This window comes from Empidonax traillii, unplaced genomic scaffold, assembly GCF_003031625.1.
Source record: "Empidonax traillii isolate 1590-97213 ecotype Southwest subspecies unplaced genomic scaffold, ASM303162v1 scaffold1698:size72886, whole genome shotgun sequence".
NCBI classification, from domain to species: Eukaryota; Metazoa; Chordata; class Aves; order Passeriformes; family Tyrannidae; genus Empidonax; species Empidonax traillii.
Genome location: NW_020956891.1, coordinates 50,565 through 72,886, shown reverse-complemented (window position 1 = coordinate 72,886; position 22,322 = coordinate 50,565). Strand labels below are relative to the sequence as shown.

Sequence of the window (22,322 nt, the reverse complement as noted above, 5' to 3'; positions counted from 1 at the left end):
GGGGGCTGCACAAGCCCCCAAGTAAGGGCTGGTGCCTGCTTGGCTGGGCTGTTCCACCACGGATATTCCTCCACATCCTGGGCTGGATTATCCCAGCAGCATGTGCAGGGTGAAGAAGGGGGTTCTGCCCCTCTGCTCTGCTCTGGTGAGACCACCCCTGCAGAGCTGCCTCCAGCTCTGGGGCCCTCAGCACAGGAAGGATGTGGAATTGTTGGAATGAGTCCAGAGAAGGCCATGGAGATGCTCCCAGGGCTGGAGCCCCTCTGCTCTGGAGCCAGGCTGGGAGAGCTGGGGGGGATTCACCTGGAGAAGAGAAGGCTCCAGGGAGACCTGAGAGCCCCTTGCAGGGCCTAAAGGGGCTCCAGGAGAGCTGGAGAGGGACTGGGGACAAGGGATGGAGGGACAGGACACAGGGAATGGCTTCCCAGTGCCAGAGGGCAGGGTTGGATGGGATATTGGGAAGGAATTCTTGGCTGTGAGGGTGGGGAGGCCCTGGCACAGGTTGCCCAGAGAAGCTGTGGCTGCCCCCCCTCTCCCCTGTACCCAGATCCCCCCTTTCCCCCCCACACTCCATCCTCGATCCCCCTTTCCCCTCGTCCCCGGTCCCGTGTCCCCCCTCCCTCCGCGGCTGCAGCGCCGCTCACTGCCCGCAGGTGGCAGCACCGGCCCGGCCATGGGGCCGAGGGGCGGTCCGGGCGTTCCGGACGGTCCCGGGGGGGGACCCCGGGAATGAGGGATGGGGAATGAGAGATGGGGAACCAGGTCAAATCCCTCTGTGGAAGGAGAAGCCGAGCGTGGCTGAGGGCCCCGGGCAAACAGGTCCTGATTTCAGGTGCTCCCGACAGGGCTCTGCCATCCTCGGCCACGGGGTGGGGGGTGCGCGACCTCCAGGCAGCTTTTTGTGCTTTGGGGTAGGACAAGGGTGCCCGAAGGGTTTGGGTGCCACCGGCCTCCCTGCAGGCACTTGGGAGGAGTGTCTGAAACAGGAGCTATTGAGTCCAACCATCAACCCACCACCACTGTGTTCACCACCAAGCCGTGCCCTCAAGTGTCACATCCACACGTTGTTTGAACTCTCCGGGGGGTGGTGACTCCATCACTGCCCTGGGCAGCTGTGCCAGTGCCCGACCACTATTTTAGCAAAGACCTTTTTCCCAATATCCAACTTGAACCTCCCCTGGCACAGCTTGAGGCCATTTCCTCTCCTCCTGTCCCTTGTTCCCTGGAAATGACCAATGCCCCACCCCAGCTCTCCTTTCCTGTCAGGGATTGCAGAGCCAGAAGGTCCCCCCTGAGCCTCCTTTTCTCCAGGCTGAACCCCCCCCCAGCTCCCTCAGCTGCTGCTGCTGCTCCAGCCCCTTCCCAGCTCCGTTCCCTTCCCTGGACACCTCCAGCTCCTCCATGTCCTTGTCCTGAGGGGCCCAGAACTGGACACAGGACTGGAGGTGCCTCAGCAGTGCCAGCACAGGGCACAGTCACTGCCCTGGGCCTGTGGCCACTCTGCTCCTGGCACAGCCATTGGCCCCTTTGGCCACCTGGGCACACCTGCTCGTGTTCAGCCACTGCCTCTCTGCCCTGCAGTAATTAGCTGTGCCCTGCAGTAATTAGCTGTGGGTTCTGGCATCCTTAAGCCATAAAACAACACCCAGCCCCAATCTCAGAGCAGATCTGGAGGCTCCTTGCAGATCCTTATCCCATCTTTCCGATAGGGAAGCTGAGCAGTGCGGCAGGGAAAGGGTGGATCCATCACCACCCTGCACAGAGCCAGGACCCAGCTTCTCCCAGGAGATCATATCCAGTGCATTCAGTGGGAATTGAGAGGGTGGGAATGGATTCAGCTCCAAGGAGAGGAGAGAGAGACAGCAGGATGGACCTGGAGTTGGATCTGGGGAGACAGGGATTCCTTTGGCCAGGTGGACACTGTCCCCAACTCACCTCTCACGAGGTGTTACCACCTCCAGCTGCCCCAGCACCCCCCAGGCTGTTTGCAAAACTTGGTAAAAATTAATTACTGTTTTTACTAACTGCACAAAGTGTCCCAGCTCAGCCAGACCGAGTGACAACACCAGGAACAACCAACATGGCAATTATTGCTTTGCACGGCCCAAGGATTTTTGGATCCCAACCCCTAGAGAGACCCCAAAGCAAACCTGTCCCAAAGAGCTCAGGACAGGCATGGAACAGAGTTGAGAAATGGATTTCAGAGGCCTCAGGCCCCAAAATGCACCCTGAGTAGGGTTAAGTGATGCCTCAACTGCTGGGATGGGCAGCTCACACAAGCTAACAGGCACGAAATCTGTGTGTAGGATTCTCAAATGATGCCACTTTTTGGTTCATATCTCCAAAATACGTGGTTTTTTACGGCACCCACCTTGCTGCAGTGGGGGGGTGTTTTATACAATACCCAGCTCCTCCTGTCCTGTCCCTGCACCATTTTCCTGCTACTTGGATCAGATTTTCTTGGTTTGTTGTGATAGTCAGGGCTGCACTCGCCCCTAATTTGTGAGGTTTGTGCTAATATTCTGGTGCTTTTTTTTTTTTTTTCGGGACAAATATTGCAACAGGAACATCCCTGGACAAACTGGAGTTCCCACTCCTCAGCTCCCTAATTTTGGAGCGTGAGGGGGTTGTTGTGCTCCTCTCACTGCCTGCAGAGGTTTCAGGACACGAAAATAAGATTTGGGAAACATCACTCTTCGGGAAACTCAGGTGCCACGGGGAGAGGCACCCTGTGGGTGGCAAGGCTCCCTCTCCCAGTTCCCACTCCCAGTTTTCCAGTCTCAACAACAGGGGAGGTAGGCAAGGACCTGACCTGGAGGGTGGGTTCCCAGAGCAGCCTCCTCCTCTGCCACCAGCCTTGTGCAACCCTCCTGCCCTCTCTCCAAGGGTGTGGGCAGATCCCTGGCAGGAAGATGCTGCTCAGGGTCCAGCTGGGCTTGGGAAACAGCTCCCCATGGCACCTGTCCTGCTCTCACAGCCTCCCCTGTGTGCCTTTGGCACAGGGATGGGGTGGCTGGATCAGCTGGAGACTCTCAGGGCTGATTTGACAGCCTGGAGCTGATTTGGGAGCCAAGCTCAGTCCGTGATGCAAGCGGGAGATCCAGCGAATTGCACCAGCCAGGGGTTATTTTGGGCCCTTCAGCTTTGCCTCTGAGTTGCCTGAAGACTCTGAAACACTCAGGGATGAGTTGGTTTTATTGGTTAGAGATGGGTTTTAGTCCCTCGAGGGAATGGCAGGAATTAAAAGTGTAACAACGCAGTCAAGAAATAGGAAGTTATTAAATGAATAAAGGAAATGTCTCTGCAGGCGTGGGAAGGGACGGATGTTCAACGGAATGAGCCTTCCCAAACATCTTCTCCCCAGAATTTGGCCCATCAGATGCCTGGTTGCCCATCAAATCATACCAGGGGAGGTTTAAATTGGGCATCAGGAAAAATTCCCTCATGGAAAAGGTGTTCAGGTATCGGAACAAGTTGCCCTGGGAGGTGGCAGAGTCCCCATCCCTGGAAGTGCCACGTGTGGATGTGGCACTTGGGGACAAGGTTTGGTGGTGGCCTGGGCAATGCTGGGCTGACAGCTGGACTCAGTGACCTTAGAGGGCTTTTCCAACCTTAAAAAAATTCCATGGTTCCGTGTTTGGTGACTCCCTGTGTCCCCGGGGCAGCCCTGGGACAAGGGCACACGGTTGGTTGCCAATAGATCAGCGCTGGCACAATCCTGCAGGTGGCATCAGGAGCTTCCTGTGGGGTGTGAACAGAGGGGGAAACACCTGCAGGGGTGTATCCAGCCTTCTTTTAAGGCCATCAAGAATGGGATCTGCAGGAGAGGGCAGATCCTCTCCCAAGGGGTTTTTTTAGTGGCTCTTCTAAGTGTCGCCATGTCACTGTTACAACAACCCCTCTGCCTGCCCTTGAGACACTCACACCAAATTTCTGTTTTCAAAAGAAAAACCCTGTTAAACATCAGTTTCCCTGCAGCTGTGGCTGCCCCTGGATCCCTGGGAGTGTCCAAGGGCAGGTTGGAGCACCCTGGGCTGGTGGAAGGTGTCCCTGCCCGTGGCAGGGGGTGGGACTGGATAAGCTTTGAGTTCCCTTCCAACTCAAACCATCCTGTGATTCTAAGAGGAGGTGCTTTTTCAGCCATCCCCTAATTAATCAGGACCGTGATGCCACTGAACATGACCACAAAAATAACCCTGAAAAACTTGAGATAAACGTGTCCAGGATGAGCTTGTGCTGACTGGTCGGAGATGACGATCCAGGACCTGCAGCTAAGGAAGTCTTTAGTCACTGACCACCAGAAGATGGGGCAGGAGGCAAACCTGTGCTCTGCCTTCCTGGGGGCTCACAAAGGCACCAATTCCCCTTCCTGCAGCAGAGGCAGCAGCTCCTGCTCTCTGCCCAGCAGAGCACAGGGGGGCTGGGATTCTCCCCCCTGAGTCCTTGGAGACAGCCCTGCATGAAGAAGTCTCTGGTTCCCAGGGTTTGTCACAGTCTCTGCTATCAAAGTCTCTCACAGAACTTGCACAAACCCTCGGAGTCTCCTGCCAAGGCTTTGCGCCACTCTGGGAGGGATTGCAAGGTGGGATAACACATCTCCCTGGCTGCAGGGCGCTGCCAAGCTCCTGCCAGCTCGGATGGGAAGCTCAGCCCAAGCAAACAGGAGCTTTCCCTTCATCCCCTGCCATCTGCACATCTCCTCAGAGTCAGCCCTCCTGCAAATGCCCCATCCCTGGAAGTATTTAAGGCCAGGCTGGACAGAGCTTGGAGCAACCTGGGAGAGTGGAAGGTGTCCCTGCCCATGGAAAGGGGTGGGATGAGATGGGCTTTGAAGTCCCTTCCAAACCAAACCAGTCTGTGACTCTGTGATTCGAAGAGGAGGAACTTCTCAGCCAGCACCTAATCATACAGCACCTTGTTCCCCGGAATAGGACCACAAAAAAAAACCTTTAAAAGCTTGAGATAAACCTGTGCAGGATTCTGTGAGATAAGAAAAGTCCACAAGTTGCTGTATGCAGAGGTTTGGTGTGGCCAGAGGTGCCTCCCTGCTCTGTGGCTGCTAAATCCCAAACCTTCCAGGACTCCAGGCAGCTGCTGTGGCTGAGGAAGCCCTGGCTGTGCTGCTACCACAGGGTCGAGAATAAAGTGATTTTTCTCCCTCCTATTTAGAGAGCTCATATTTTCATCTGGGAGAAGGGGAGGGTGGGGAAGGTCTCTGCTCAGCCCTGCACATCCAGCAGATGAGTTGCACAAGCCAAGGCCTCTCCGGGCACACAGGGCTGTGCTGGAGCTGCATGTGACAGATGACAGTGCCGGGAGAACGTCCCTTAATTACTCCTGTTATTGCTGTCACCATTAGCAATTATGGCACTGGCTTTAAACCTGCCTGCGTTTCAAAACAAGCACGGGGTGGTCACATTGACAAAGCCTCTTGGGTTGCCTGGAATGGCATCCTGCCTGGAGTGGAGATAATGGAGCGCCTGGGAGATTGCTCAATGATGATGGATTGGTGGGGAATTTCTCCTGGACCCCGAGACCAACCCTCTGGGGCCTGACAAGGCTTGTGCTCCGCTGCTGTGGGGGCTGACTTGCACAAGGAGCAGGGCCACGGTGTTGTAAAGAGCAGGTGTTTCAGGCACTCGAGGCTCCGAAGCCACACCTCGCGTGGGGTGCATCTGGCTTTGCTGTTCCTCCTGCTGCTGCTGCTGCTGCTGCTGGTTTTTGGTTGCCTGGAGCCCCTGCCCTACCTGGTGAGGAAACACAGATATTTACAGCTCTGCAGATGTGAACAGGAGTGGGTACATTGCTCCCAGGGGGGGGCTCTGCAGCAGCGATGGAGACAAACGCTTCCATTTGGCTCTGCAAAGCACAGCCAACATTAGCACGTCTCCTGCTGCTGCTGCTGTTCCTTCCAGACCACATTCTGCTGAACAGTTCCCCAGCCAAGCATAGGGCACGATTCCTGCTCCGTGGAGCCACGAATAAGAGGGATTATCTAACTGTTCAGCATTAGCAAGGCTCCCAGGTCACCTGCCTGGGTATTTTATACCTGGAAGCACAAAATTGCAGCCCTGTGGCTGAAGTCGTGTACTGAAAGCAAAGGAGGTGGCAGTGGGATGGAGCCTGTCCAGGAGGTTCCCTGGCCTTCCTGAGCATGGACAGAGTGATGCAGGAGGGCAACAAGGAGCCAAAATGTCTGGTTTCCCTGCCCTCACCCTCGCTGTGAGAACGCAGCAAAGTCATTTGTCTCCTGCCACCCCAGGGCTCTGAGTCACGAGTGCTGAGCAAACAGCAGTGGCAGTGTGGGATGCCAGCGCTCCCACCTCATCCTCCCTGCCCTGGCTGCTGCTGCCCCACAGTCCCTGCCCCACAGCAGCCCAGGCAATGAAGAACCACAGGTGCCTCTGAACCACAGCTGCTCCCAATGGTGCAGCTTTTTTTATTTAAAAAAAAAAAAAAAAAAAAAAAACCACTAAAAAAATCCCTTGTCAGCAACAGTTGAGGTGGAAACCTCCAACCAAGGTGTTGTAGGGTGAGGCAGGTAGGAGCAGCCTCAAGTTAAGCAACTGAATTCTCCCAAACTCAGAGTCCCTGTTTTCCTGTTTTGGCGGTACCAGCAGCAGAACTGACTCTTCCCCACCACAGCTGGAAGCACAGGTTCAGCTCCTGGGAAAGTCCCTGTCCCTTCCCTCAGCTTGGACAGGGCTTGGAGCAACCTGGGCTAGTGGGAGGTGTCCCTGCCCACGGCAGGGGGTGGAACAAGATGGGCTTTAAGGTCCTTTCCAAGCCCAACTATTCCACGGTTCTGTGATTCTGAGATTCCACTGCCTGATCTCAGCCGTCTCAGACTCTGCCCAAGGGATGACAGGGAGGGGAAGGAGCTGGGATGAGGCTCTCCAGATGAAAGCATGTCCCAAGGCACAAAGCCTGGGGCACTGCCTGGGATGTGGGGTCTGGCAGGGGGGTACCATTTCCAGGGAGCAGGAAGGGATAAGCCAAGGGGACAGGACAGTGCTGACCCTGAGAAATGCCACTTGTCACTGGCCCTCACAGAGAGAAGTGAGCTGAGGTGTCACATGTTAGAAGAAAGGTGGAGAGGAGGCAGCAAGTCTTAACAAGGTGAGGAGTTCAGGTGAAGCTTTGAGAGAAGGAAGTTTTAAGCACAGGGAGGATTAGAATCACAGGATGGTTCAGGCTGGAAAAGACCTTAAAGGTCATCATTAAAGCTCCCCCCTCCTGTCAGGGAGTTGCAGAGCCAGAAAGTCCACCCTGAACCTCCTTTTCTCCAGGCTGAGCCCCCCCAGCTCCCTCAGCTGATCCTGCTGCTCCAGCCCCTTCCTCAGTTCCATTCCCTTCTCTGGACACTCTCCAGCCCCTCAGTGTCTTTCTTGTCATGAGGGGTCCAAAACTGACCCCAGAATTCGAGGAGCAACCTCAGCAGTGCCCAGTGTCTTTTCATCCTGTGCTCCCTGGGTACCCCCCTCTCCCCAGCCCACCCACCTCCGTCTCAGCATCCTCAGCATCCTCAGCATCCTCAGCATCCTCAGCACCCCAGGCCCTTCTGACCACAGGCAGGAGGATGTAAACATTAGCAGGGGCTGGGAGGGAGGACTCACCAGGAAATCAACCTCTCTTTATGACCTACTTATTGATGAATCAGGGAAGATGCAGATCCATGACATCCCTCCCCAGTTATTCAGTCCCTGCCTGGCACAGGATGCCTCAGGGATGCTTGGATGCTTTGCTCACACCGAGGATGCCGGAGGTTTTTGGGGTGGGAAAACTCATTCTTTTCCAGGGTGTTCAACCAGACCAGGCATCACGTGTGTGGGTTCTTATTCTGAAATCCATCTCTGCCTCCATTCCCTGCCTCCCTTCCCAGTAGGATGGGCAAGTCAACGCTTGCTTCTCGCTTGGATTCCCTGGGGAACGGGAGAGCTTTGCTCAGCCTGGAAACTCAGCTCCTTCTTGTGCAGTCCACTCAGGAGCTGTGAGTGAATAAGAAGCAAATTCACCTCAGAATTCCACGCTTCACACAAGGCAGGGAGACCATCCAGGGGTGGGAGCAGCTCACTGGGAATCCCCCTGGATCTTCTGCTCCAAGTCTGTCCTAGAAAGATGCCCAACCTGGGCTTAGTTACACGTAACGGAGGCTCCACCGTGTTGTAACATAAGCTGCTTCAGTGGATAATTACCCTCTCATTTCCAAATGCATGTGGATTTGGGAGGCTTTTGTAAGCCCTGGCATCTCCAGGGGGTGTTGCACAGCTCGGGGATGCTCCTTTTCACAGAATTAGCAAAATAAATGGCTGAGCTTCCCAAAGAGCTTATTCCCAGGGGAAAGGAATCCCTACTCTTCAGGAAACACATGGACAAGGACACCTTGGATCTTCGTCTGAGCCTGCCCTGTGATGCTGCATGTGGTGTCTCCCCTGCTCCAACAGGAAGCACTGACCAAATGATAAGTTTTATATTTAAGAAAGCGACACGTTTTTTCTTTTCTCGACTCTACAACTTTCTCAACTCTACAAAATGTTGATTCGGGGGCAAAAAGTTTAATTGCTGCCAATTTTCTTGAATGCCTGAATGAGGTTCAGGAGGGAAATATTTGCAAAGCAATCACCCAAAAGTGTCCTGTTCAGATCGTTCTCTAACCAAGTACCAAAATAAACCAGCCAGATGTAAGTGTGGTTTGATAGAAACACTATTTTTGATAACAAAACAGTGGATGGGGAGAAGTTGAAAAGTGAAAAGACCTAAAGAAACCTAAAGCCTGAAAAAACCAGCAGCAGCATCTCACTGTTGGCCAGAAGTGCTGTGTTGGGGTTTATCCATCCCTGTGAGGAGTTTGTAGGGATCAGTCCCTCCCCTGGGAAGAGCAGGGCCGGGATCGGGGCGTGTGCGCGCGCGCGGGTGAACCCGCCCAGGGGTGCACGGCGATTCCAGGCTGCATTTCCACCCTCTGCTCTTCCAACCCTTCCAGCTCACGCTTCCCTGCCCTCCCTCCCTGCCCCTGCCCACCTGGGTGCACGCATATAAACCCTCCAGCCAACATGTTTCCTGTGGGGGCCCAGCGGGTTTGCCTGGAGGGTGCACGTGGCTCTGGTCTCATCCCGAGGCTTTCCCCAGAGACGGGGCCAGGGGATTTGCTGGCGGCTGCTGCCGGTGAGCTCACACCGTGGGCACTCCTTCGGAGCTAGAGCGGCAGGGCGGGTTGCTGCTCCAGCTCTGCTGGAATCCTTGGAGCTCCCGACGCTTCATCTGGCCGTGTGGAAGCAGTGCTGGTCCATCCAGGGATCCCAGGTAAGCCAGGCTGGGAGGAGGCGTGAGCAGCAATCCAGCACCACTGCTCCCATCTTTCTGTTCCTTCCTCTGCCTCCTGTTCTCCTCCATCCCTTCACCATCTCTCAACCATCTCTGTTCAAGCCACGAGGTGGGATTTACCATCCTGGGTCTGGTTCTTTTTTCACCCTTCAAACCCAACTTCCATGGCTGTGAAAGCGTAATGCAAAGCAGCAGGGATGAGGAGAGTCCCTGTGGTGTGAAAGAGCACGTGGAGATCCAAGAGCAAGAAGAGTCAGAGCTCAGACCCATCTGCCTGCCACCTCTTTTAGTTTACTTCTGTAGCTGTGATCTCACCTGCTCTGGGAACCAGCCAGCCTGGATTAAAGAGAGGGCATCATTAACTCGCAGTTGTAAAGGAACGGTGGAGGTTCAACCCCGAGTCGGTTTATCTGGTTGGAGCAGGAGCTACAGAAGAGCTCGTTTGTCTTAGTGTTTCCCTCCTGTGTTTTCTCCCTTTGAACTTCTTGGGAAGAGCAGCAGGGGAAGCTGTGGGAGCTTCACAGCCCTGCACAGCCCTGGTTTCTGCTGGACACGGTGGTGGCTGCTCAGCGGTGTAAACAGGGAGTTGGATGTTTCTCCTCAAGAACGGGATCAGCTGATGAGTGGGGTTAAGATAAACCTCCTTTCCCTGCTTTAGGCTCAGAGCTGAAAGGATTTGCAAAGAGACCAAAGCTCTGTTTTCCACTGGCTCCTCAGGATTTTAGAGGCACCACTCAAGTGGTGTCACCTCGGTCCCTGTTTGGTGTCACCCCATACCTGCTCGTTCTGCAGGGCTAGAGGAGCACAGCCAGATGGGTTAGTCCCACACTGCATCTGGGGACTGAATTCCAGGGAAATTCTGTGGCTGTTTTGTACCAAAACTCAGGGATTTGGATGGTGCTTCCAAACACCTCTAAGGCTGGCACCCAACTACCAGCTTCAAAAACAGCTCCAGCATCTCAAAGGTCTGAAACAAAATATACCAAATACGTATCTTATGATCCAAATAGGAAAAGAATTTTTACTTTTTTGAATTAATAAAAGATTGCTGAGAAATTATGCTCTCAATGAGGACAGGGAAGACTTTAGAATGGGGAAGAAAAGCAAGCAGAAGGTTAGATATTTTTAGAATCTCACTTGTAACTGCAGCTTCTGCCACTTCCAGAGGCCAGGCTGGGGGTCATGGCAGTGGAGAACCCACTGGAGGTGTGAAACTCTGGGAAACGAGGATGGAGCTTGCATGGGAGTGCACTCAGAGGGAAATCAAATTCAAAGGGAAGAGGCACCTCCCAGTGCCTTTGCTCTGTGCCCCAGGACTCCGGGAATACCCAGAGTCTGGGCTGGTGCTCCAGGGCTGAGCTCCCACAAGGTGATGAGCTCCAGCCCTGGGGATGATGCTGAGGAACAACTAAGGAGAACAGGGCCAATGAGCACCAAGCCCCGTGGAGTTGTCCACTCCCAAAAAGCAGCTCACAGCCTACAGAGAGCAGGGAAGTCCTCCTGGCAGCAAGGTGTGAGTCACAGAGAAAGTGAAGAGGAGGGAGAAGACGGGGTGACAAGGACTGGGCTGAGATGGGGAAGCGCCGTGTGGCGGCATCGACACCTGACGAGAGACGTTAATGCCGTGGATGGGTGACCACCCCCAGGCTCAGAGGTCAAGGGCATTTTCTGGGGTGATTTTTAACTCCTGCACCACAAGGAGAGAGGAAATATTCTGCAGGATGAGGCGTGGTGGGAAGAGGATGAGTCTTTCCTAGCCAGGTAAGATGCTGTGTTGAGCTGCCCGGTGCCAGGCGAGCCACGTCGGTGGGGTGTGCGAGAGGCAGGCGGGGTCCTGCGCTTCCCTTGGGGTCTGCAGCACTAACCTGCTCCTCTCCCTTCCCTCCTGCAAGGTGCCCAACGATGCCAAGCATATTTTCCTACCAGAGTGCCGAGGTGGATTGGTGTGAGGGCAACTTTGAGCGCTCGGCCGTGATCGCAGAGTACTACAACACCGTGAGTGTGGGATCATCCCAGGGCAGGCTGGAGCTGCTTTTAGGATGCCAGATGGGATGGGACGTCCTTTTCTTTCCTCCTGTTCTCTCCTTTGAGCTTCCTGGTGTTGGAGGGTGCTGGTTTGGGGGAGGTTTTTTGAGCTTCAGGTTAATTATGGGACTTGCTCCCGAAACGTGAGGGGGCCAGGGGGGACTCCTGGTATGTGTGGGGCTGATTCCCAGGGAGAAAAGTCTGGCAGCGCCCAGATCCTGTTATACCAGTCCTGCAGCTCTCCTGCCAACTGGGGTAGGTCCCACACAGGGCTCATGTATTCCGGCTAAATGTACAGGAGTGGCAAAATGAGAGGCAGCACTTCCATGAACCGTGTCAGGCAGGTTGGGAATCCGGAACTCAGCACAGGGGAAAGCTGATGCATGAGCCAGTTTCACCTCCTGTGATCCTTTATCAGTCAGGCTGCAGCCTGTGCCAGTGTCCTGACTGCAGCCTGGCTGGAGCATCCGTATCTCCAGAGAACCTGGAGATAACCAGCCTCTCCAAGCACGTCTTTCTCTCTCAGAGCAATTACAGGCTCGCAGGGGTGTGAGGCATGTGGATTTACAACCTTCCACAGGCCTTGTTTACAACTTTTGGCAATTAGGGTCCAACACTAGAAGTTCTTGTTCTCATGGAAATGGCTCTTCCTCTTTTTTTTTTTTTTTAAAGCATTTCCTGCTTTTAATAAATTACCTGTAATAAGGATAATTCCCTCTGCCAAGCCCTGCCGTTCTCCAGCTCTAATTGCCCACACAGGGTCTGTCAGAGGAGGGGGCTCAGGCTGTGAATAATCAGTGCTGTTTGAGACAGACAACAAAAAGCTGACAGTCCAGACCAAATCCTGCTTCCCTCTGGCATCCAGCTGGGTGTGTTGTGCTGTTGCCTGGTCAGTGAGACTGTTGGATGGGCTCAGAGGTGCAGAGCAAGGTACAACTACCAAGGAGGTCCAGAAATCACTCAGTACTCACATCAGCATCTCAAACAGACCAGGGCTTGGAGCAACCTGGGCTACTGGGAGGTGTCCCTGCCCATGGCAGGGGTTGGAATGAGATGATCTTTAAGGTCCCTTCCAACCCAAACCGGTCCATGAGTCTGTGATTGTAAATGGGAAGTGCCAAAGGTCTCTGTGTTTTGGGCTGTCTCTGGCAAACACCAGAAAGGGTTTGGTTTTCAAAGAGAGCAGGAAGGCTGAGAAGTGAAGTTTTATAGTCAGGATTCCTTCTGGGAGATAAATTTGCCTCGTGTCCTAGTTTAGTACACAGTCAGCACCTTTCAAATGCGTCTTTGGAGCCAAGATACCATTTTCACAAGGATCCTGATTTACACCCAGACTGGCAAAGTGGCTCTGGATCCTTATCACTCCAGCAAGTATCTCGGGAGCTCTTCAAAAGCACTTATGTGTCTGACTTCTCTGCTGGATCCCAGCTGGTGTGGCCAGATGCAAAACTACATCACTTAGGGTCCAAAGCCCTTTGATTCCCATAAAATCTTAACTCTCAGCTGCCTGGGTCATTTTGTGGCACAGGATTCTGAATTATGTGGCTATTCCTGACGATCCTACCCAGGTGCCTGGTTCTGGATTGAGGTCCCTACCAGTCACAGCCACCCCCCATTTTTCCATATCACCTTTGAGGCACTGGGCTTGTTGGGATGGATTTTCACTGGGTGGGACTCAGACACAGCTTTCCTCTAGGACTGGAAAACCTCTTCCAATGTGTGTTTCCACACAGATGCAAACTAGTGTGATACTGAGGAACAGAGATGTGGGAAGAGCAAACCCTGCAGGATTTTTTTTTCCAGTGGTTGAACTTGCCCTTGTTCTTCTCCCTACAACACTGGGCAGCCCTTCCCCAGCAGAGAAAGAGGTTTTTTTTTTGGTCCCTGCACTGATATCTTTGTTTCCAGGCTCATGGAGCTCAGCAAGGTGCCTGTGCAGGTGGAGGGAACCAATTCTGTAGCTTATGTTTTAAGATGTGATTCTCAAACAGAGAAAGCAGTAGAGATCTAAACCTGCTGTGCCAGCTGCCTGCACCAGGCTGCTGTGTGACCTCCTGTCCAGACAAGGGCTGACAAAGGAGCAAACCTCCAAAAAACTGCTGTTAGCTGAACATCTGACAAGAGCCCCGGGGCTGCACAAGGCTCAGGGCCAGACCTTGTAACCAAAAGCAGGCAGGAGCATCACTGACATGGGCATCACCCCTTCAGCAGCTGCACAGCCTGGCTGGCACTGCCTCTCACCCCCTGCAGCAGCACAGGGACCCCTCTTCACACTCTGGGCTCCCTTGCAGGATCAGGGATGTGCCCCAAAAGGGGGACAATAAAAATCTGATCAGGCTGTTCCACAGCTATCCCTGCTGGCTGGCAGCATCCTGCAGATCCAGCTGGGGCTCAGGGCACTCTCCCAGAGGTGCTCCTAACAGCCTGGATCTCCTCCTCTTCCCCTCTCCATTCATTTGTTCCCCACGCTGAGGTTTCTGCCTCTCTGCAGCGCTGAGATAATTACCTCAATATTGACTTCAGTGTCAGTTTTCCAGAGTTTTAGAGGGAATTCCAGCCCAGAGGCTGGGAATCCAGCCAGCTCCTACCCAAGCCTGCTGGACCACTAAATCAGCAGGGTTTCCTCACGGAACATCCTCTTCAGTGTCTTCTTCCCAAGCCTGCCTGGGGCTCCAGCAGGGCAGTTCTGTGCCAGCAGCTCTGCTGCTGGGAATTGCTCCATGCCAGCCACGCTCTCTCAGGCCTGCTTGGCTTGGATGCTTTTTTTATTAGAAATAAGCACCCAGGGTATAAGAAAAGAATGTAAACAATATCTTTGAGTACCTAATAATACATGGTGGCTCATGGCTGGATGCAGTTCAGCAACAAAGCCCTATTTATAGTGACTCAGTGACCCAGAAATTTATTGTCTTCTGGCTGCTCAAAGGAGAACAGCATTGTGCTCCTGGAGGGTCATCAGCCAGGGACTTGTCTTTTTGCCCTCATTTCTTTGCTGAAATGACTGATCCAGGATGCTGGTAATGACACCCACATCCTCAGCAGTGTCTCTGCAGCAGCAGGAGCTCTGACACTGCTGTATATCCAGAGCTCCTGGATGCTTCATGGGTTGGTGGGATAAGCTCAGCTTACCCCAGGTTACACAGATCCACCCAGCATGTCCTGCCCTGATACAATCAGAAGATGGTCTCACCCTGTCATGGGTGAAGATTCTCTGCAGGTCTCTCCCTCCATCTCGGGCTGGAGCTGGAAAAGCCTGGGAGGTCCTCCTGATGATCCTACTGATGCACCAGGATTAGAGCCGTGTTGCTGATCCCAGTCTTGCTTCTCTCCTCGTGAAAGAAGCAAAATGCCAGGCTAGGTGGGCACGTGGGGCAGTAACTCACCCTTGTAAGGGAGTGGGACGCAGCTGTGAGCTCACACAGCGCAAACCCAGAGGGCTGGGTGGCTCTCACATGTCCAGTCACACCTCGGCTCCATCACCACTCTATCTCCCCCAGCATCCCGGCAGAGGGAGCTGGTGCCTCCCGGCCAATACGACCCACACGGGTATAAATAAAAGCTGTGCTGGGGGTTCTCAGAGCGAGCAGAAAATCTGGAAAAACTTCCTAATGGGAGTACTGGGAGCAAAACCCTCCTGACCACGCTTGAGACGGAGCTTGCTACATCCTAGAGGGAAGACAGAAGTCAGCATTTACAAATCAGGGCTGGGATCCCACGAGTGATGAAAAGCCTTGTCCCCCACAGGGGTAGGAGCTCTCCCCTAATCTCAGGGCTTGGCTGCTCTGCAAGGAATCACTTTTATCTCCCTGACCCTCTTGGCACGGCTCCCCCGATTATCCCTCCCCTCTCGATATCTGATCTTGCACATCAAGTCCCGAATTAATGAGGTGATAACGCCGCTATCATGTAATTAATGGCGCTGTTGCAATGCCCGCTGCAGCGCAGGGATCCAGACCTCTCTCCATGTGCAATCGCAGCCTCCCGTGTTTCCTCACGCTGTCGTGCGTGCTGGCACTTGCACACTCTGCTGCATTTCCTCCCTTTCTGCTCCCCTTGCTCGTCTTCCCAAAGCCTCTCGAACCATTTCGCAGGAGGAAAGGAAGGTTTGAAACGCGGTCGTTGCTTTAACAGGCGGTTTCTTGGTCGTTTTTCGGAGCAGTTTGACCTCAAGTGTGCAAGTGGGAGCAGCACTTCTTTTTTCATGGCTGGAGTGGGAATAGGCCTGGATTTGGCTCTAAGCACCTATGGAAAAACAATACATTTGGCCTGAGAATTGCTGTTAATGGGAGCATGAACTCCTTTCATGGAAGCCTTAGTGAAAATCAAGATTAATCTCCGGTGTTTAAGGGAATTGAGACCTTACATTAGGCGTGAATTGTGTTTCCCTCTGGAATACCGGAGGGTGTGTTTCAGATAGATGACAATAGCCCTGTGATTTGCAGCCCTGTTACCATAAACTGAGATCCCAGGGGACCTCCCAAGCCCAGTGCAGATTTTGCAGTTTACCTGGTGCTGCTGAGGGGGGAGGACTCTGGCCTGTGGACGTCACATTCCAGGCGTGGGGTTTGGCTCGGCATCCAGCTGGGAGATGAAAGGGTCGCCAGGCTGAGGTAAAAGTCACCCTGGTGTTTTGCCAAATGGCTCCAAAGCCCCAGAGAGCTGCCTGGCAGGTAAACACAGCACCACAATCCCAACATTTCATAGGCAAGTGGGATTTTCCCTGGGAAGGCCCCGGTGATATCCCTTTCCTGAGTTTGCAGAGTCAGGTGAAAAATCCAGAGTCAGAACCCACAAAGGGTAATTAGTGCAGATTTCCTTGCCCTGCTGCTGCAGGGTGGGGTGGGCCTGACCCAGCAGACAGGGCCAGTTTTGGGGCACTTGCTGCTCCTCCCCAGCTCTCACATTTTGCCCATCAGCATCTCCACTGCCCGAAGCACTGGCACCTTCAATCAGAGCCCAGCACCGTCCCCTCCTCCCCAGACAAATCAAAAGTCTGTCCATGAAGGAATTTTGCAGAGTTGAAAATCGGGGCAGAATAATTCCACTGTGCTCATTGGCCAGGTGTGTTTAAGGGAGGTTTGTGACCTCATGTAATTACTGGTGTCCAGAGCACCTCCCCCCTGCAGGCCAGGTGGCTTCACACATGACACCACAGGATGTCACCTCAGCCCTGCCTGTTCCCACCTACCCATGTCCTGCTTGTCCTGCTCTCTCCACCACACCCACTCCCAGTTCAGGATGTTTTGCTGACCGTGGCTTGCTGTGGTGCCTGAGCTCCTCACACCCACTCACAGTGGGACTCACAGCTGGCTGGAAGGGTCAGCAGCCACCCAGGGAGCTCCTGGCAGGTCTGGGTTGACAGGAGGTGGCTGCAAACGGAGCAGTTTGGCATCTTGCTTGAAGACACTGGGCAGCTGAAGCTAAACCATCGCCCAAGAGGGGCAAACCAGCTCACCCTGGGCTTGCAGGTGCCTGCAGGGAGAGCACAGGGGCCTGCAGCCACTGCTGTCACAGCAATAGCTGTCCTTCCAGTTCCAGCCTCCCTTCTGCAGAAACGCCTCTGCCCTCTCCCGGTGCCAGGAGCAGTCCCTGCTTCCCACTAGAGATCGGTATCTTCCTCACACACGGAGATGTCGAGGCACGTGGTGGGGCTGGGGACTCGCCCAAGGTCGTGCAATAAAGCTGCATGTGGCTCTTGTTTTCCAGATCAGCAATGTGAGCTTCTTCGTGCTCTCTCCTGCCCTGCTCTACCTGAACCGGCAGTACTGTCAGCACCGGGCCGTGCCCTTGTACTTCACCTCGGGCCTCCTCGTCCTCGTAGGTGGGTGCCAAGGCTGTGGGAAGACCAGGCAGGTTGCCAAGAGCACCCAACATGATGTCCTGGGAGGTTCTCAGTGGCCAAAGCCCCCTGGAAAGCTGAGCTGGGGAACCGAACGGCCATTTCTGTTTGAAGCCCTGCAGGTTGTGGTTCCTGCACCTTCCAGCCCGGTAAATCCCTGTGGTGCTGAGCCTGTGGGATCCCCCCTGCCTCCCCCACACCAAGGCACATTCACAGAGTCACTGAATAGTTGGAGTTGGAAGGGACTTCTGGAGACCTTCCTGGAGAGGAGGAGACTCAGGGGGGACCTTCTCACTCCCTACAACACCCTGACAGGAGGGGGGAGCTGGGAGGGTCAGGCTCTGCTCCCAGGAACCAGCAGTAGGACAAGAGGGCACAGCCTTAAGCTGTGCCAGGGGAGGTTTAGGCTGGACATCAGGAAGAAATTCTTCCCAGAGAGAGTGATCAGACACTGGAATGGGCTGCCCAGGGAGGGGGTGGATTCACCACCCCTGGAGGTGTTTGAGGACAGACTGGACGTGGCATCAGTGCCATGGTCTGGGTGACAAGGTGGTGTTGGTTCAGGGGATGGAATGCATGATCTCAGAGGTCTTTTCCAACCTGGTTGATCCTGTGATTCTGTGAGACCATCCAGTCCAAACCCCCTGCCCAGGCAGGGTCACCAGGAGCAGGTGACACAGGAATGCATCCAGGTGGGTTTGGAATGTCTCCAAAGAGAGAGACTCCACACCCTCCCTGGGGAGCTGTTCCAGTGCTCTGCCACCTTCCATGGAAAGAAGTCCTTCCTCATGTTGAGGTGGAACACCTTGTGTTTTAGTTCATGGCCATGACTCCTTGTCCTTTTCACTGAAAAGAGTCTGGTACCATCTTCCTGACATCCTGCTCCTCAGGAACATTGTGCCTTTAGGAATGCCCCCCAAGAACTTCCCAGGCCAGACAGGCTTGTGAGAGGATGGAGCTTTGCTGACTCAAGCTGCCTTTACTCCTTGCAGGCATCTTCTCCATGTACTTTCACATGACCCTGAGCTATGTGGGACAACTCCTGGATGAGCTCTCCATCCTCTGGACTCTGGCTGTGGCATATTCCTTCTGGTACCCCCAGGTTTACTTCCCCAAGTTCATCAAGACCAGGTGTGGCTCAGAGGGACACGGGGTGGGGTGCAGGCTCTGAGGGCAGGGATGGGACACTGATATTGAGGTGTGTGATCACCCTCAGCTCCTCTGCGAGGGGTCAGCACTGAGGTCACTGGATTGGTTTTGGGACCAGACCCTCCATCACTTGGTGCTGGCAGAGGAAGAGTCAAGGATGGTCCCGTCCTGGCTGGAGCCCCCCGAGCCAGCCCAGTTAGAAGCCTCTCAAAGGCCTGCTCCGAGTCTGCTCTTCCCATGCAGAAGGAGGTCACCAGGAGTTCACACTGGAGACGTGGCTGGGGGAGAGGGGAAGGGACTTGGGAAGGGATTTGCATGTGAAAAGCCCCTCTGAGCCCTATTGTTGTTCAGTCAGCCCAAATCGGCTGGTTTGCAGGGCTCCGGTGGACTCCTGCCTGGCAGCCCTTCCCCGTGCAGAGCTCCCGGTGCCTTTGCCTCGTCCCTGGCATCACCAGGAAAGTGCTGGAGCTGCTCTCTGGGCTGTGCCCTCCTCTCTGTCGAGGACTAACCGGGGGGGGGGGGCTGATGCCTCAGCCTTCCTGCCGGGACCGCACAGAGACTGAGCAGGACCTCTCCCACCCTCATCCTTCCCTCCTGTGAACGCTGGGGGCACTGACACTCACTCTCACCCCTCTTTAGGAGGCATTTCTACTGGCTGACTGGGATCACCACCGTGATCAGCACCTTGATGTCTTTCGTCAAACCCACCCTCAATGCCTACGCGCTCAACTGCATCGCCTTCCACCTGCTCTACCTGACCAGGCGTGAGCTCAAAAAGTAAGGAGGGGGCTGGCAGGGGTCATCTGCAGCTCCATTCGTGCTCCTGGTGGGCAGTGGCTCTGTCCACAACAGTGAATTGAGACCAAGTCTTCACCAGCCGCACGTACTGTCAGCTCTCCAAAGAATTGGGGCAGCCGGGGAGGGACCAGGAGGAGGAACAGGCAGGGCTGTGGGCAATGGGGTACAAGAAGGCCATGCAGAATGGGGACAATCCACGGGGCAATCTCAGCTGAAGAGACTGCCCAGGACAGTGGTAGAGTCACCATCCCTGGAAGTGTTCCCAAAATGTGTGGATGTGGCACTTGAGGACGTGGTTTAGTGGTGAACATGGTGGCGGTGCTGCGTTGATGGTTGGACTTGACGACCTTAAAAGTCTTCTCCAGCCTTAATGATTCTATGATTCTCCTCCTCAGCTGCCATCTCTGCAGCTCTTTCCCCTTCATGGGGCATTGGGGAATTAGTGTGTGGCTGGGAGAACCCACCGGGGCCTGGGGAGAAGACAGGAGTGCCTTGGCATCTCCCAGCACCATCCTCACACAGAGAGAGAGAGTCAGATTCCCTGTCTCCAGAGCCACACTCCTCCAGCTCCTGTGGTCTGAGAACACTCTCCAGAAGGAACTCACTGAGGTTTGCAGTGTTGAATGTGCAGATGGGAACCATCCGCCTTTGAAACTCACTTTCCTTCTAACACGACACTCTGCTCCCTCTCCCTCACTGTGTCTTCCAGGTGCAACGACAAGCGGGTTCACCGGATGGCCGCGGTCATGGTGATGTGGTGGGTCCTGGCCATCACCAGCTGGATCAGTGACCGCTGGCTTTGCTGGCTCTGGCAAGCCATCAACTTCCCCTACTTCCACAGCTTCTGGTAAGGGCTCCTGGGACCTCAGCCCAAACATTTCAGGGGCTGAAGGGTCACAGCTACAGAAAAGTGGCAGCAGGGATGAGAGGCTTTGCATTTCTGCCCAAGCCTCTCCCCCTTTCCTGTCACTATTGATGCTGCTCCTCACCCTGGCTCCAGCCCAAGGATTCAGCCCTGAATTCACTGTTTAACATCCCTCTCCTCCTCCACGCCAGCCAAACACTGTTTTGCAAGTGAAAGTGTCCCAGCAGTCCCTCCAGGTGAGCAGCTGGCTCTCTGAGGGCTGCAGCTGCTCCCAGGGAGCTGCGTGAAGTGCAACCTTCTTGCAGTTATTTTAACAGCCAAACTGAAAGGCTGAGATTTGCTTGGACACATTTCAGAGCCTGCCCGAGTGTGGCACACTCAGTCGCCCTCATGAAGCACAGGGATGACTGAGAGAGACGCTTGGGCTAGGCCAGGCAAGGGGAATGGGTAGTTTGGGGTTACAGTCCCCTATGTCACCCCATAGAATCACAAAATCAACCAGTTTGGAAAAGACCTCTGAGATCATCAAGTCCAACCCTCCATCACTGACCGTGGCACTGATGCCACATCCAGTCTCATCTTAAACACCTCCAGGGAGGGTGACTACCCCTCATCCCTGGGCAGCCCATTCTAGTGTCTGATTACTCTCTGGAAAAAATTTCTTCCTAATATCCAACCTAAACCTCCCCTGGCATAGCTTAAGGCCGTGCCCTCTTGTCCTGCTGCTGGTTCCCTGGGGGAAGAGCCCGATGCCCACCTGGCTACACCCTCCTTCTGTCCATCTCTGTCCTCTCCTTTCCCCAGCTCACATTGCTCTGACAGGATATCCCCCCAGGCCCAAACCCCCCAGGCAGGTCCCACACTCACTGCAGCCCTCGTGCACCACAGGACCGGGACCTTCCCCTGCCACTGCTGTACCCCTTGGCTCCAGTCTCAAGGTGGCCATGCCAGCAGATGGAATTATCCCTGTCCAACACATCTCTTTGGTTTCCCTGCCAGGCACGTGCTGATAGCCCTGTCCCTCCTGTACTGCTGCCCTCTGGTCATCTACTTCGACGTCAGCTATGAGATGCCATCCTTCAAGCCCAAGCTGGAATACTGGCCCAGCGACTCGTGGCCTGTCGTGGTGCCCTATGTCACCCTGGAGGAACCCCACAAGCAGTGCTAGAGCCAGTTGCCCCCAGGCATCCCTCGGGCACGGGGTGGGGTGTGTGATGCACATGTGGCTGTGCTGCCTGTTCCTGGGACCAGGACAATGTGGGAGCAGCTGAGGCCTCGTGATGCTGGGCATGAAGCAGGGTGGGAGCCCACAGGTGCCTTGGAAGACCCTGCCCAGAGAGCCAGAGATCTCCAGCAGATCCCCACTGAGGAGGGGAGGGAGACGGGGCTTCTTCTGTGTCCTCTGTGTTAGTCAACCACCAGCCCCCCTTGCTGACAAGGGCACAGCGGAGAACACTGAAGCCAAACTGGTGGCAGCTGGGTTTGTTGGGGCTGCTCTAATTATTATTATTAACTCTATTTATTGATGTATGTTGTCTTGCTCAGGAGAGCTGTGCATTAAAGCTGTGGACACTGACTGACACTGCTCCCCTCTCTTGCCCCTGACTGCACCACATTCTGTAATCTGCCAGTCACTCCCACAGACAGGGCAGCCAAAGCTCTCTCTGATCTAGGGAGGGCTGTTTATAAAGAGAAATCCTCCTGGGTGACAGCACAAAAGAGTTTCTGCTGGCACAGGTTCCTGGGTGCTCTACCCCAGGCTCTTCCCCCTTTCTCAACCCTCAGTGTCCTTGTTCCTCCCAAGCTCTGACAATCTCCAGTGGCCACGTGTAACTTGGAGACTCCTCTGCTTGCTGGAAGGGCTGGCTGGGGACAGGGTGAGGTGAGGAGCCAGGATGGTCAAAGCTGGTCAAAAGAGGTGATTGTCACACTCTGCTCTGCACTGGGGCAGCCTCACCTCAAGCCCTGGGGCAGTTTGGGTGCCACAATACAAGAAGAACCAAAAGCTGTTGGAGAGAGTCCAAAGGGGGACACAGAGATGGGGAAGGGTGTGAGGAGCATCTGAGGGCACTGGGCTGGTTCAGCTGGAGCAGAGGAGACTGAGGGGAGACTCCTCGGGGGCTGCAGCTCCTCCCGAGGGCAGGCGGAGGGGCAGGCGCTGAGCTCTGCTCTGGGACCAGGGACAGGAGCCAGGGAAGGGCTGGAGCTGTGCCAGGGGGGTTGGGATGGATCTCAGGGAAAGGTTCTTCCCCCAGAGGGTGGTGGGCACTGCCCAGGCTCCCCAGGGCAGTGGGCACGGCCCCAAGGCTGCCAGAGCTCCAG

At 54.7% G+C, this 22,322-nt stretch overlaps 1 protein-coding gene across 1 annotated transcript; it reads left to right on the top strand.

The window, feature by feature from the left end:
- Window positions 1-11,226: 11,226 nt before the first annotated feature.
- Window positions 11,227-21,168, top strand: ACER1 (alkaline ceramidase 1). The gene is made up of 6 exons (XM_027908401.1): window positions 11,227-11,319; window positions 17,056-17,170; window positions 18,181-18,319; window positions 18,977-19,114; window positions 19,845-19,982; window positions 21,000-21,168. The coding sequence occupies exons 1-6, from the start codon at window positions 11,227-11,229 to the stop codon at window positions 21,166-21,168; spliced, it is 792 nt and encodes a 263-aa protein (XP_027764202.1).
- The last annotated feature ends 1,154 nt before the right edge of the window (window positions 21,169-22,322 follow it).